Here is a 16,846-nt window from a genome sequence, read left to right as displayed (position 1 = left end):
TTGTCAGTCATTTTTATGGCCGCTGTGTGGCGCTGAATTTTTAATTATCAGCGCTCAATTGCATTACCAAGTTAACTGCATGTAACTATGCATAACTGTAACTATAGACAATGGTCCCACTTGTATTTGTTTGTGTGTGTGCTGAGTCGCAACGCCGTTGCTCATCTGAAATTCCAAACATTTAATTAATTAAGTAATTAATTACGTTTTATGGCGTTTAATGCGCCTATTTTACGCTAATGCTGCTGTTATTAATAAATTATTTTAATTAACATTTGTTAATATTTACGCTTTTATTTGCTCTTATTTTCGTTACAGGTCCGCTATCGGAGGTGCAAACAGCCGTGGGGCTGGAGGTGGCGCTGCCATGTGACCTATTGCCGGGCACCATGTCGGCTGATAAGGTGCAATTGGTCATCTGGTATCGACAGGGCAACGTCAAGCCAATTTATACGTAAGTGCAATTTTTATAGCATACTCAATATCTATGTTGTACTATAAATATTGGGTTGCCGAAAAAGTCTTCGTATTTCGTCAATAGATGTCGTTGCCGTCAAAGGCGTTGAAGAGTTATTTGAGAAACAGTATAAAACTCTTGAAAAAAATATACGATATTTGAAGCTACTCATATTCTCAATAAAAATCCTTGCCTACATTTTGGCGTACTAATATAAAATATATAGGGAGGTACGTTGCCTACATATTGGCGCGCCGAAAAAATGCTCACCGGCTACAATAAACCAAAAATAGAAATATAATAGTAGCAAAACAAACCAAACCCAAAAATTAAATTCCATCATAATTTTTTCATTGCTTAAGTGCGCAAAGTGACTAAAAACATATGTACATAGTGGCAAAAAAGTACCTAGAAATCGTAAATAAAACGCAAGATATCAAATCAAAAATCAATATTTATTATGTCGCCTTCAATGTAATCCCCACCAGATTTATTACACTTACGCAACGATTTTTGCAGTCGTAACACTTTCCATAAGCACTTTTTGGGTTGGCCTTGAGCTCCTTCACCAAAGTTTACCTCTATGACCTACTGAAACGGTTTCCAAGGAGAGGCAATATCAGTTTGGGAAACAAGAAAAAATCACACGGAGTCAAATTTGGTAAATACGGTAGTTGATTGATGGTATTCATTGCGTTTTTGGCTTTAAATTTGGTCATAATCGTACTCTTTTTGAAACAAATTCGGCTTTATCGGGGCGAGTAGAGCAAGAACGCGTTTCATAACCGAAATATCCACCAATAGAAGTAAAAAATTTGAGACTTTCTTTGCTCAATGTTTTCATTAAATTTTTCATTAAATTTAAATTACAATTTCGTGGTACCTTTTGTCATAAGGTATACTCTCCATTTTGATCCAATAGCTTTTTTCAGCGTTCGGGCAAGATATTGATTTCAAGCTCATAAAATTGTTGATCCTTGCAGGGAAAAACTGATCCAAGTGATTTCCGACGTTTTGATTTGCGATGAAGGTTGTGTCATCATAAAAATTTTGCAGAGACCGGAGCATGTAATAGTCTGAAAGTGCCGAGACTGTTGAATATTGTGAGTGTGGTAGCACATTCCATTCAGACTGCAAAGGCTTTTGGCGAGTGGTCAAACTTTTATGACATCTCGCATCGACGGAACTCTACACCTTTTCTATTGATAAATTCTGACTTTCTGGTTTTATATTCTTGTGAACAACCCATTTTTTGTCACCAAGTAACAATGCGCTTCAAAAAAGTGTCATCGCGTTCCCGCTTGATAGACAAATCACAGTCGTTAATGCGACGAAGCCAATTCCGTTCTATAAGAACATGAGAAACCTATTTGTCAAGCTTTGAAATTAATCACAGACGTTTCATGTGCTTCTGAATAGTCGCATTAGACAAATTAGACAAATTTAATGACTTTATTTTATCCACAACGTCTTCAAGAGTGCTGCCAGGATCTCAAATTGCTCAATATCAAAATTTCTGGAACGAAATTATTCATTCAATTTTGGCATTGGCGTTCGATCAACATCCCAAAGTACTGTTCTATTGGCCAGCATTAAGAAGAGAATATAATATCAGAAAATTATATGTAATATTGTGGGTAACCTGTTAAGGGGTTACTGGGCCATTAACTCATTTTCGACAGTAACGCTTTTAATATGTCGGTGTTTCAGTTTTATAAAGTTTTAACAAGCCCAAGGGTTGTTGAATACAAGTACATGCCCCTCTCTGAACGTCCTACGGCCACTTCAACTGAAGAAAATCGTAAAAATATGTTGCTTGGAAATCGTCAGCCAATTGTTAGAGAAATGACAAGAAAACTCGACATCTCTCGTGAGTCGGTTCGAATGATTTTGGCGGATATTTTTGGTCTTCCTCGCACGTAGCACATAATTTTTTTCGACTTTCTTGAACTGCATTTTTCCCTTTTGATAGTAAATTGGCGAAATATGCGGAGAAATATGTTTTCGATGTTCCATCTTCGATAGCACAGCAAGCAAAAACTGTTCCAAAAAATTTAGAAAAAATTTACGAATTATATCAGCTGATGAAATATATAACGGTGATGGGATTATATGCGAAGTTAGCTGCGGAAAAAGTTTATTAAGATCAGCTATTGTCATGAAGCAAATTTATTTAGTGACGAACTCAGTATTAAGTGCTTCCAAATATGACTTATTAAGACCCAAAATGCATACAAAAATATATTGGCCAAAATATTTCTAATAAATTCAATTTATGCCCAAATATCGACACGTTCGACCAAAATATTTGTAATCACTTGAAGGCGGCCAGCTGGTCTTATTAAGTCCCAGACGGAGTAAATCGACATAAATTGGCACTTTAGAAAGCAATAAATCAATGGAATGCATAAAATACAAACGAGCAAGGGCCGCAGCACCCTTTTGTGTATTAAAAGCATAAATATGGATCATAAATCGGCAGCTCGTTGCGGCGTTCGGAGCCTTTATGGGCGCATGTCAAGACAAATTAAACCGCAAAGCCAAATCTACTTAAATGCAAATGTGCGCACACACACACACACATACTCATTACATAAATCTAAACAAATTGGAATGATGAATGTGCAACGCATTTAATGCTCGAATTGCATACAAATGGCGTGTGACTGGCAACATTCTGAAATGGGGCAACATTAAGAATTGACTTTAGAAATATTTTTTATTTTATTTTTTCACTGAAAATCATCAATGCTTCGCTTTCATGGCTAGAAGGTTGTAAAATTTAATGTTATTAAGGAAAAGTATTTTAATGCGCCAACCAGCGCTGCAGGGGAGTGTCAGTGAGTGCAACAGCCGCCTAGCGCTGCAGGGATTAAGGCGCGCACTCAGTGACTAGCAGCTAGCGGCTGGCAGCTAGCAACTGCATATGAATGCGCGCTTTTATGGGCGAATGCAGGGCAAAGTGCTAAATAACGGAATTATGCTTACAAGGCAATTAACAAATATTTGTGGCTACTTACGCGTAACATTTTGTGCGTGCCACAGCGCATATGCATGCGGGCCGTGCACTTGTGGCAAGCCATTGCGCGCACGTTTGCCTAGCATATGCTAGTGGTGAAATCAAATCGTATGCGTTCTTTGATTATGCTTGACACTTGGCCGCGACCAGTCTTTATTGGCGGTCATAAAAATTGATGACTTGTTGCTAACGGTTTGCCAATGATGCCAACCAGCTACGCGCTACAAATGCAAACATCAGCAAGCAGCAAATGTAAGGCAAGCGGACGCGCACGTCCATGTCAACATGTTTGATTGGGGTCACGCCGCTTATACGCGCTGACTGATGGCATTTTTTTGATGACTTCGTTCAGGAGCGCGCGGGTCAGCATGCCAGTTGATAAGCGCGGAAAGCTAATAAAAGCGCAGAAAGCGCTTAAGACGAGAATAACGCAATAAAAACGTTTGCGCTTGCCACACGCTGCCTACAACGCTACGCGCGCCTTGCCACACAGGTCGCGCGGCGGAAATCGTAAGTTCGCCACGCTCGCTGTACTTCCTTCCGGCTGACATGCTGCTACTATTTTTTACGAGCAACTGCATTTATTTTATTCTAAGTGCTTTGTCTTGCCACGCTTAATTCGATTTGTTTGCCACAAAACAAAAAAGTGGGCATCCGCCTTGCCCGCCGCGCCGCTGTGGCATCCCTTTATGGTGTTTCGCATGTGTGTGTGTCCTATATAACACTGGCATTTAGATTACCGCAGCCCACCAGCATATAACAACAACAACAACATAGTACTGGTGAGTGGCGACCATTTGATTTCTGGTCCGTCCAATACCGTTATTTATTTAGTTATTCGCCGCATTGGTGTTGCCCAAAGTAATTTGTTTTCCAGCCCATAAATCATTTCAAGTGTAAGATCGACCCAACGGCAAGAGCAACAAGAACAACAACAACCCCAAACACATTAGAAACTCCAACCATACCAAAAGCAACGCAGTTCAAAGTGCTACGAAAACAATAACAAATACAACGCATGTTAATCGTTATTGGTTAAGTTCTTTATTCTTTGTGTCCTTACTGGTGTTGTTGCTTTTGTTTTACGTGCCACGAAATTTATTTGTATTGTAGTTTTGAAAGTTTCAAACGCTTTTGTGTGTTCTTGAAAAATGCCAGCCAACAAGGGCCGCAGCTGCTCACACTTCAATGCGTTTCTTTAATGGCCGTGTTTCTTTAGCAAGATTTTTCTTGTTCTTCTCTCTACACAAAAGGTCACGGAGCGGCACAACTTTGCATAGCACTTTGTGCGCTTATTTTACACGCCCACAACTGTAAATGAATGTTTGTGCCCGAAAACGCGACCAAGACAAAGTGTGTGTCTGAGTGTTAGTGTGTCTGTTTGTGTTTTGTTTCTTCGAATGACCAAGCGGTTGCGGTCCTACTCCCAAGTGTCCAATAAAGATCGAAAATATCGCGTAAAAAGTGGCCACTCGGGGGCCGCTATTAGAGAATGAGGCATGCTGTTGCTGAAAATCGCGTAGGACTTATAAGTTACCCAAAAGTAAAACAGTTTAGATTTTCAAATTTGGAGAAAATTACATATTATTATATAAAAAGAAGTATAGCTATTTAACAAATAGAAATAATATTTGATTATAACGATCATTTGCTATGTGTAGCATACCTTTAAGCGCGAAGAGAGGTTAGCATACATTTAAGCGCGAGGAGGTTATTAAGGTGACATGAGGAAGTATATTGAAAGTGGATTCCAAGCAAAATAAAAGTGTATAGCTCACAAAAGATGCCTCAACGCACTTAACACAGCGCGCTGTTGCCATACAAACTGAACGCTCAGGTGCAAGTTTTTATACGGAAAACTCTTTTATTTGGCAAGGTATCTTCATGAAACTTAGCATAGTTTATTATCCAAAGCTAAGCAATAATATCCGCGCAAATTGTCCAGATCGGTTTACTATAACATATAGCTGCCATGCAAACCGACCCAAAATCAATGGCTTAAATAAAAAGTTTTTTTATTTGTGAAGAGTACGACAGCAAACACTTTTTCTTTTTTTGTTGTTGTTTTTTTTTTAATTTTACTTTATTACATTTTCATTGTCTTGCACTCTTCCGCACCCCTCACCACTTGCACTTTAAATTCTTCTGCTTTTCAAACACATAAAGACGATCCAAACATTTCAGCCCGTGTCATCACGCTAATCCAAGTTTGCACTTTGCCGCCGATAAATTTTATTCGATACTTGTAATTTGATTTCGGCCCGCACACTGCCGCTTCGCTTGCGCACTCACTTTGCTTGCTGCAAGTATTTATTTTGTCACTTCGACGGCACACAAAGTGCGGATGACAGGCATTATGACTCTCCGAGGTAAGTAAATCTGGCCACTAAAAGAATGAATGAATAAATACATAAAAGCCAACAATAACAACAACTGACTGCGCTGACGACAACTTCTCCATCAACGAGCGATATGGATATCCGGCGCGCAATTTGGCGGAAGAGCTTCGCAGCAATTTCCATGAAAACGAAAACAAAGGAGCCACAGCGAGCATCAGATTGAAATAATAAAAAAAAGTGAAGAGACATATGAGTATGCGTGTGTGTGTGTTCGGGTGTGAGTGAAGAAAAGTGCGAAGTGAAGAAAAGCGCGTTTTATTGCGCAGAAAGCGTAGGCGGCGCGGTGAGGTGAGGTGAAGTATGCCGTATAGTGTGGCAACGTCGGCCGAAGCGTTGTTGTTGCGAGGCAAATAACTGGAGTGTGAGTGTAGCGGCAGCTGTGGAAATCAAGTTTTTTTTTGCGCGGAAGCACAGTGGCCGAAGTGACGCTGGGGAGTCTTTTATTGGCTTCTTTGATTTTTACCGAACTCACGCGTAAAAGTGCTCGCGCAAAAGTTTTTCGGCAAAAATTAAATAAAAAACAACAGACGCTTGCGCTTTCTTGTAGCATGCGCTGGCATGTTGTTTTTTTTTGTATTTTCTTTTATTTTTTTACTTCCCAATTTACACACACCACCAGCGTTGCAGCGCCTATAGAATCTTCAAACGCTCTACCCCCTACTAGCCGTTGTTTACAGCAATTTGCCACCTTTTGTTGCATATCAATCGCGCGCATGCATCAGCGCTTACAATGCTTCATTCATACAGGCATACTGGGGTGCCTATATGTATATCTCGTCACCTAAAATGCAAAACAACGCATCCTCAAAAGTATCGAAATTGAGCATGTTTTACTTACGATTCACTACATCAGCCGTCAGATATAACCAAAACATAGCCGATATATAACCTATATATAAGTAATATATAACCGTTTTATAACCGAAAGGAAAATTTTGTTCAATATGAGTGGTTTCTGTTATATCGTTTTGTGCATGAAGCATAAAAATTTCTGCTTCTGCTGTCAGATATAACCAATACAAAACCAATATATAACCAATAAATAACCGTTTATAACTGAAACTCACTTTTTTTTTAATTGTTTCCGCGGCCCTTAAACTTATGAAATGTGATGTTACGTTATTTTGCTTTTCAGCTTTTCAGCTACATTTATAAGTGTGTATGTTTGTATCGATGTGTTTATGCACATTAAAATGCCGCACATAAAACACAGTCTTCTATTGTCAACATTTTGTTCAGTACAAGACATTAAAAAAATTCTAAAAATACACAACAACAGTTTACATCATGTTGCTGTGTCAGAATGTAACAAAATCACAACGGCAGATGTGGCCAGCAGCAGCGCGCCCCCAAACTCAGCAGCGAGTTGCTAAGCGCCGCGGAAATCAGCGCCACATACACACACTCACATACCTATATACACATACAACCATATATCTAGCATAGCCAGGTTTAAATAAACTCATGTAAGACCTAATAAAGGCCAGCGACAGGCACTGCGGTGCCCTCATAAAGCCCATAAAGCGTCAGTGAAATGTAAATTGTATTTAGTACCACGAAGTGAGAGAAAAACGAAAAAAAACTTAACTTGTCAATTTCATTCATGTCGTTATTTAAATTATAACATTTTATTGATTGACATATTTTTTCAGATTTTTCCCCGCGCTCTTTCGCTTGCTGCGCGCTTGTAGTTGCATCCATTAATGCCACCTTCGTGTGGCATGTACGCTATGCTTACCTAAATCTATATATGTATATGCCTGTAGTTGTTTGTGTGTAACATGAAATAGTCGCTGTCGTCGCTTTATTGCTGTTGTTGCTGATCGTTTATTGATTTTTTTATTGTTTTCATTTTTATTTTCGAGCATTTTTAATGAATTTCATAATTCGCCTGCGACAAGCGCAGCAAGAAATATTTAATTGCGCGCACATACACACACATACTTGCGCGTGCACCCACAAAGAAGCCCCAAAAGCAGAAGTCAAGCGTAAAAGCAGCCGCAGCGAAGAAAGCAAAATGTTAAAAGCGTAGCTGCGTTGCGGTGACGTGCGGCGGCGCGCGGCTCTTGTTAATATTTTGTATTTTTCTTTAATGTATATGTATATTTGTCTGTGCGCCGCTGTTGCATGCATAATACATGAGCGCCGCACCCCGCCAATGCTGTTGCTGCGACTTTTAATTTAAAGTCACAACAAAGTTGTAACATTTCAATCAATAATTACGGTGCTTTTGTTCGAAATTACGTGAGTGTAATAAAAGCACGAATTTGTAAGCAAATTAAGTAGCTCAAACAGAATTACTAAATATAATTATGCAAAAAGCGCTGCAGCACTTAAGGTGTATGAGGAAAGTTAATGGCAGAATTTCTGTTTCTGTTTCTGTTTGTTTAACGAGCAAAGCTATTTTCATTGTACTTTCGGGTGATAAAAATTAGCAATAAAAAATATCAGAAACTTTAACGTTTTTTCTTAATATTTGACAATTTAAATTATTATTTTTTTTTAATTTACTAATTGTGAAGAAAGTTTTTTTTAATTTTAGATTTTATTTTGGCTCTCAAAAGTCTCTTTAGGGAATCGCAAGCGACCAGCCTGAATCTGCTAGCAATGTTGCCCACAAGTTATGATACGCTGAAATCAAAAACTTAGATTCTTACTAAAATTTTCAAAAACATCTAGTCTAAGTGAGACTATTTATGGTTCCTGCGCAATCGGTGAACACTCTGAGGCAGCTTTAAGTATGCGCTATCTGAGCTCATATTTGGTACCAGGAGGAATTACATATATACATACTTCGACTAAAAGCCATGAATTGATCACAATTCTTCTGTAAAAGCGATACAAATACTAAATACTTACACTACTGAAGAAAATTTTAATTTTTTGTCACACGAAAACTTCAAAAATCCGAAACTCATTAAAATCCGAAAACCATCTAATTTTGACTGGGCTAGGACCTCTTAATAATAATATGTGAACGAAATAAATTATCTGCCCAGGCGATATGTTGAAGAACTTCGCTTAGATGCGGATTGTGGGTAGACGTTCATCCACAGGAGTATTCACCGCAAGACTCGGCGACGGAGTCTCTCTCCCACCATTAATCCCACACCAAATTTACGCTCCTTTATATGGCCACTGTAGGAAATGCCACAAGGACCTACTCGTCTCAGTCCTATTCAGTCCAACTCAAATATAAATTCATTTAAATAAAATATGCAACCATCCGAAAAATACAAAAATCACAGCCTTTCACGAAACTAAAAAGCATGCCTTCATACCGGAAAACAATAGCAACCAAGTGCTTTTCTTGACGCACAAAAGTGAGCACATTGGCGCTGCGTCTCACTTTACACCCTCTAGGACACATACCACCGTGTACTTAACAGCCGATATTCATGCCACGCCGTCAGACGCAATGAATTTTTGAACAGGGTCAGGCAGTTTTTTGCCTTGTCACGCCGCTTACTTAATTAATTCGTAAATATTGTCTCTGCAGTGACTTTCCCAATGCTATTTTTATTATTATTGCTGTGTTCACTACGCACTCTTCCCACGCTAGCGCACGCCATTGCCAACTCCTTGCGCACTTCGTCTTCAAAATGCCGTCAGCCGTTTGGGTTGCGATTCCTTTTCAATGGCATTGCTGTTGAGTCAATACTTTGTCACTTGTTTACGATTTTGAATATTTGATGCGCAAAACGGTGCGTCAAAGAAAACTTTTGCTTGTAGACTCCTTTCGAGACTTGTCTTACGCTCGTGTAGACGGCTTGTGTTGCATCTTGGACATTATTCATTTAGCAAAACTTTTTGTATTTGAATGATATCCTTTGTGTTCTTCATAAAGTGAAATTGAGCGTTTTTACCGCATAAACCCTGCCAGCTTCGCTTTAAAGTCTCTCACTGAACATTTATTGCCGGCAATCGCTCGTGTAAATTCTCCAATATTATTCTTATTTGTCATGCATATTACATACATATGTGTGTTTGCCTCAAGGCCATCGGCTATTTGGCGTAATTTCAAAATAACACATAGCAAAGCACCGCATAACACAACATAGCATGGTACTGCATAGCAAAGTGTAGCAATGCCATTATGCTTTTTAGGCCGATTTGTTTGTTGCCCAGCGGCGATGTACCCAGAAAATTAGGAAATTAAATTTTAATGCAAGCTCGACGCATGATAATTGTTGTAATTATCGAAATGTTAGTTATGCACTACGCGCGTCCGATGCGCGTTCTATTCGCTCTGCATGTTTGTGCCTGTGTGAGTTGCTTTTTGTGCCATTGATTACGTCTTTTTTGTTGTATTTCGCTTTTAACATTTCCAAGCTAATTGATTTAGTCAACGCCGCCGGTTAGGTTTTCATAATTTTCTAACATCGATATGTAAATATTTAATTCTAATGGAAATTAATCACATTCATTATATAATAACGAGTGTAAGTAGGTCAAATATATAATTGTAATCGTAAAATTGTTACATAATTTTGCATATATTATATACGTATGTATAGGTGTGTAAGGCTGGTTTACATTAACATTGTCGAAAATTAGGTTGGTAATTATTATAACAAAATTATTTTTGGCAGTACTGTAGTTTTTTTTATTGAACTTGTGAAACACTGTCATAACAACAGTGAAAAGTGTGAAAAATATTTATGTTGAAAATTAATTACCATTCGCTAAAGTACAGATGATTAAACTCTAAATATTTTCAAGCTTGCAAGGCTTACATTTGGGCCTTAACCTCTACATTAAGACCTTCATAAGATAGTATCATAAAAATTCAGCTTCAGCTGCTTTGTTAAATATGGCGTGAATAATAACAGGTCAGTTGAAAAGTTCGCGGCCTACCATAGTAAAATATACTTTTTTGGCAAAATTCGGTTTTTGTTTCTTATTCAACATAGTTTCCCTCAAAGTTGATACACTGACTAAAGTGACCCTCCTACTTTTCGACATAATTTTTGTTGTACGATTTGCTCTTTGCTTCCAAATAGGCCTCAGTTTCGGCAATCACCTATTCATTCAATGAAAATTTCTACCCAGCGAGTGTTCTTTTGAGACCTGAGTACAGGATATTGTCGCTGAAGGCCAGATCTGGATAATACGGTGAATGTGGGAATAGTCCGAAGCCCTGTCCATGGATTTTTGCCAACTTTTTCAGCGACTTGTGACAATTGCCTTGTTTTGGAGAAACAACACTTTCGTTTTCTTCAAATGCGGCAGTTCTTCCTGCGATTTCGTCCTTCAAATGCTCCAATAACACTATCTAATAGTCGTTGCTGATGGTGCTTCCTTTTTCAAGGTAGTCAATAAAAATTATTCCCTGCGCATCTCAGAATATGGACGTCATAACCGTGGCAGCCGACTGTTGTATTTTTCCACGCTTTGGAGCGGGTTCTTCGTGTGCAGTTTATTCGGATGACTGTGGTTTGAACTTCGGAGTTAAGTGATGGAGCCATCTTTCCATCCATTGTTACATATCGATGCAAAAACTCGGTTTTTGTACGCTTGAACATCTTCAAACACTGCTTCGAATCAACAACTTGCCGTTGGGTTTAGGCAAAGCTGAGCTCGCATGTACCCAGTTTCCACAGAGCTTCCTCAAAGTCAAATATTCGTGAAAGATTTGATGTAGACGTTCGGTTCATATCTTTGGAGTGGCCTGCTATCTCGAACAACTTCACTTTTTTCTGGACTCTTTTCATGTTCTCGTCGATAACAAGCTCTTTCGGGCGTCCACTGCGTTTACCGTTTTCGGTGCTCATTTCACCACGTCGAAACTTAGCATACCAATCCTTGGTTGATTTTCCTGAGGCAGTGTCCAGAAACTTGTCAGCACGCCAAATTTTTGCTTCAACAGTATTTTTCCTCTTCGGATAGCAATATTTTATCAAAACGCGAAATTTTTTTGATCCATTTTTTTCACAATAACAAAAGTTGCCTCACTCAAGGTGTTATAATTCAATTCAAACTAATGACTTGACAGCTATCAAATTCATACACAGGACTTTTGAAGGTTAGAACGAACTAAAAGTCATATGGATTTAACTTCAGTAGCGCCATCTATGTGTAGGTTTTAATTGACCTGTTGTATGCATTTGTTTTTGGGGGCTTCGTTTTTGGAACTAACAGTATGAGGTACTGAGATGGTAAAAACCCTATAAAATAAATACAAAAAAAGATCAGCATGCCAACCTGACTTTATTTAGCAATGTTTTTATACAAATAACAACAAAATTCTGCAATGAATTATCGTTTCCTAATAAAATATTTTTGAACCCCAACCGCCGAACTCTTACCGTTAGATTTCCATTAGACGCTGTTAAGCTCTACAAATCCATTGCTGGCCCAGCCTTCAGGAATACGGAATACTTTTAATGAACATTCTGGCCACAACACTTGACATAACAGAGTGGGGCCCAGTCCGCAGCTGCCCTTTTAGCAATTATAATAACTAAGCAGCACCACACCTACACACACACACATAAGGCTGTAGAAATTGTAAGCCAGCGCTTTGCTAAACCATTAAATTGTGTGGTGCCATCAGCTTTTATGAGCTTACAACAACAGGTTTGCAGCATCAAAATGCAACACTGTTCTAGCGATTACATTTTCTGGTCTATAAATTTAATACAAATTTAATGTGCGCGCGGCAGACTTGCTCCCCAACATTTACCAGTAAGTATGTTTTAATAACCGACTGCTGTCGATATTCTAGCGGAGAGGAGGAGGGGGTAAAGGAAGCTACACTAAAATGTCGTAAAATGACAGTGAAAAAGAGAAAGCGCGCATGAGAGAATGAGTGAGATAGAGAGGGAAAGAGAAAGAGAGACATGGAAATAGACAGAAACGGAGAGACGGAAAGGAAGAGAGAGACAGATAGACGGGAAATGTATGGAGAATTTGATATTGAGTTGGAAGGAGGGTGCGGAGAGCGCTTGTGTCACCAAAAATTGCTGTGCTGTCACTAATCCCTTCTGTGGTTTTAATTTGCCATATAATTTTCCGCTTCCGCATGCAAGTGCCACATTCTCGGCGCTGCTGTTGCTATTCTTCTGATGCTTTATATGTTTGTATGTATATGTGTATGTCAGTGTCTGAATGAGCGCGTATTTTATGGCCTTGCCAGCGCAGTAGCAGCTCAAATTAAATGCCGTTGCATTAAAAAATCGTTTAAAATTTGATATCGATGATTTTGGTGCGTTCAATTTTTTTATTTTTAGTTTTGGATTTTAGTCTTAGATTTTAGTTGGCGACTTTAGAAATTTATACGCTTACATATTCACAAGCAACCGCTATGCCGAATAACAACTATTTGACTTGCTTTCAATTTTTCGTGTTTTTTCGTATTTTTTTCGTGTTCTCTCGCTTGTAAAGCTCGGCATTTAGATAAGCCATAAAATGGCTGGAGCAAAGCGAATGTGTGAGCAAACGTCCAACGGCAATAAAGGTGGCAATAACAACAAAATGAATGTGAAGTTTGTGTGCACAGCAGCGATAAAATATTTTCGAAGAATTTTGTTGTTGTAATTTCGTTGCTTCGACGCTTCTTTTTACAGCTTTCCGCACCGTTTTCATTGCCTTGCTGGGCGGAGAGCATGTAAAAATATGGAACTCGTAAAATTTGAATGCGCCAATGCTTATTGGATGAATTGTGTCAAAACATTGACAAACAAATGGACGGACTGTCAGCGAGCTGCTAGCAGCCAGCAGCTGTGGCGTGTTCACGCGCAGGTTTACAAGCAAATACGCTGCTGAAACGCAAGCTGGGAGGCTGGGGCAGCGCATTAACGTTGTTGCGCTGGACAAAACGGCATTTTGTTGCCCGCCAAACGCAACACACACACGCACTAAGCAAGCCTGTTGGCTTCAGCCCCCCCTCACACTACAATCGCTGCACCCACCTTGCGTGATACACAAAATACACAAAATATGGGCCATAAAAATGCGTTCACATCAAATGCTACACAATAACGGCACACAGAGGCGCTTGAGCGATTGTCAGTTCACACGTCAACGCCAGCATATTTGCTTTTACAAGCAGACAACAATAATAAAAAGGCAGCAACAAACTGTTAGCAACAAAAATTGGTATACAACAACATTTGGTATACAACAACATTTCGTATACAACAACAGTTGGTATACAACAACATTTGGTATACAACAACAACAAATTGTATGCAAAAACAAACATGCGACGGTGAAATTGTTGCTGTCACTGCCGGCATCCGTGTCAATGGTCGGGCCTATAGGCGCCTTTATAGCCTACCAAACGCCGTTAGCTGCTGTTGTTCTTATTGTGCTTTTTGTTGTTTATGTACTAACTGAAAGCTCCTCAGTGGCTCATCACACAAATTTTTACGTTCGCTCTCACGACACGCTGGCCGCCAACAACAAAAACAGCAACATAGCAGCAGCAATACAAGCAACAACAGCTTTGTATGGCTTAGCGCCTAAAAGCGACTCGACACGTTGCGTTAATCGTGTGCCGAATACAACTCCATGTGTTTGTATATATGTGTCTGTATGTGTGTATGTGTGTATGGCGGGGGAGACAGTGGCTAAGTGCATTGACGCTGTCATCAAATTATATAGCCGAATGTCACAAACGAAATTGTTGTCAATTTTAATAAAAACTTTTATTTATATTTTTAATTTTATGCGCGAGAAATTTATGTCAGGAATTTTAATACGAAGTGTGGAGAAAAGCGCATGCCAGTCATTTTCGCTTTCTCTGCAGCTGCAGTCTTCTTCCTTTGCCGAGTGTCGCTGAGTTTTAATGATAAGTGACAGCCATTTGCTGCCACACTGTCACTTTGAGTGAGCTGTCAACAGTTTTCATATGAGCGCTTGTACGTGTGTGTGTGTATGTGTGTTGTAGCTTCTTTTGCGCTTTTGAAGTTTCATAGCTGCAACATTTAATTGCCAATTTGACACTTTTGACACGCTTGTTTACCATTTATTTCATTATAGTGCAACTATAGCTTGTGCTCATGCCGCTTTTGTTGCTATTGTTGTTCTGTTCTACTATTGTGTATGTTTACACTAATTTATGTTGATTGCTGACAAATGAAACATTAAGTTCACACTTTTGGAAAATTGCAATTTTATTACGGTTTTTAATTTGGTTTGAGGCTAATGAGTGCTTAATTGTGGCATAAAGCAAATGCAACATAAAACGGTGGAAATTAAAATGTTCATAAAATGTGTGCTATAGCAAATAAGCCATAATTTTTCTAGCATAATTTTGAGTTTAAAAATTTTCAGGAATTTAAAGCAAATATACAATAAATGCAAGAAAAATATGGTTGCTTTAATACCGTTCACAAACAAAACACTTTTTTGTACAAAAAACTGTAGTTTCTAAGACAACTACATGATATAGCAGACCGATCTGAAAATTTTCTTTCGAACATGGTTAGTAGCACTGCATTGGACAATTAGCCATACCAAATTTCGTGAGTTTATCTTTTCAAATTAAGAAGTTATCCATACAAGCGCCTTATTCCAGTTGTTCAGTTTGTATGACAGCTATATGCTATAGTGGTCCGATCTGCACATTCTTTACAGAGATTGTAACGTTGCTTTAGACAATAATTCTTGCCAAATTTCGTGGCGATATCTTGTCAAATGAGAAATTTTTTCATACCAGAACTTGATTTAGATAGACCAGTTTGTATGGCAGCTATATGCTATAGTGCTCCGATCTTGACAGTTTCTTTGGAGATTGCACCATTGTCTTAGATTATTATCCACGACAAATTTCAAAAGAATATCTTGTCAAATGAAAAAGTTTTTCATACAACAACTTGATTTCGACCAGTCAGTTTGTATGGCAGCTATAAGCTATAATTGTCCGATATGAGCCTTTTCTTCACAGATTATAACGTTTTAATATAAAATAATTCATGCCAAATTTCATGAGGATATCTTGTCAAATAAAAGAGTTTTTCATACAACCCCTTATTCCAATTGTTCAGTTTGTATGGCAGCTATGTGCTATTGTAATCCGATATCGGCCGTTCCGAGAAGTGAGCAGCATGTTAGTGAGAAAAGAACGTATGCAAAATTTCAGTTCGATATCTCATAAACTCAGGGACTAGATCGCGTATATATAGACAGACCGGTAGATCGATGGACTTGACTAAATCGACTCAGCTCGTCTTGCTGAGCAGTTATATACATAAATTATATATAGGGTTACCCTCGTTTCTTTTTTCACCATCAAATTTACCTCTTATATTTTTATTAATCTCCCTCGCCTTGATCCGCTTACATTTTTATTACTCACTTAACCTTCAGTATTACCTCCCCTTCTTAGATCAACCCCACTGCCCCTCTTATACACACGCAAATGCATACTTATTACCACCTCTAACTGTTTATACTCATTAACTATGAAAGCCAAAAGAAAACATAATCAACCCCACACAACAGTGGTTTGCACCTTCTACTCCTATTCGGCATTCGGTCGGCACTTGTAACGTTACTTTTGTGGCACTATTGGCAACATGCCACGCATTCGCAGTTTATTACACGCGAGTATATAGATTCCTGGAAGTGTCGGTGCTAATTTGACGGCCTGTTAGTCAGCTGATATGAGTGCCAGTAATCGCTCACGCTAAGCACATATGCTGCCGCTGCTAATTGAACTCAATTAGCATCCATAATTCATTCTCAGCGTAGCTCAGAAAAACTTATAGTAATAACAACAACTGCTATGCATGATTTTGGGCGAGCGTTGGCACTGCTTAAGGATACTTTTAGCAGGAATTGCATACACGTGTCATAAAGCAAAATATGGAAGTGTATGTATTTGTATGTGTATGTATACGAGTGACATGAATCTTATATATAATAATGGATTACTCTGAAATATATTTCTAATACTACAGAAAAATATAAGAAAATCATTTTTGACATTTTTTTTTGGTTTTTTTTTAACAAAAATCTACTATT

At 38.6% G+C, this 16,846-nt stretch overlaps 1 protein-coding gene across 1 annotated transcript in view; it reads left to right on the top strand.

The window, feature by feature from the left end:
• The window catches only part of LOC126755612 (uncharacterized), a 168,171-nt gene that overhangs the window by 95,115 nt on the left and 56,210 nt on the right, over positions 1-16,846 (top strand). The window contains exon 3 of the mRNA XM_050468311.1: positions 319-454. Within this exon, the coding sequence (XP_050324268.1) occupies positions 319-454 (136 nt within the window). The remainder of the gene's footprint in view (positions 1-318; positions 455-16,846) is intronic.

This window comes from Bactrocera neohumeralis, chromosome 4 (genome assembly GCF_024586455.1).
Source record: "Bactrocera neohumeralis isolate Rockhampton chromosome 4, APGP_CSIRO_Bneo_wtdbg2-racon-allhic-juicebox.fasta_v2, whole genome shotgun sequence".
Lineage (NCBI taxonomy): Eukaryota > Metazoa > Arthropoda > Insecta > Diptera > Tephritidae > Bactrocera > Bactrocera neohumeralis.
Note: the sequence above shows the minus strand (reverse complement) of the source record. Positions and strands in the feature narration are given on the sequence as shown.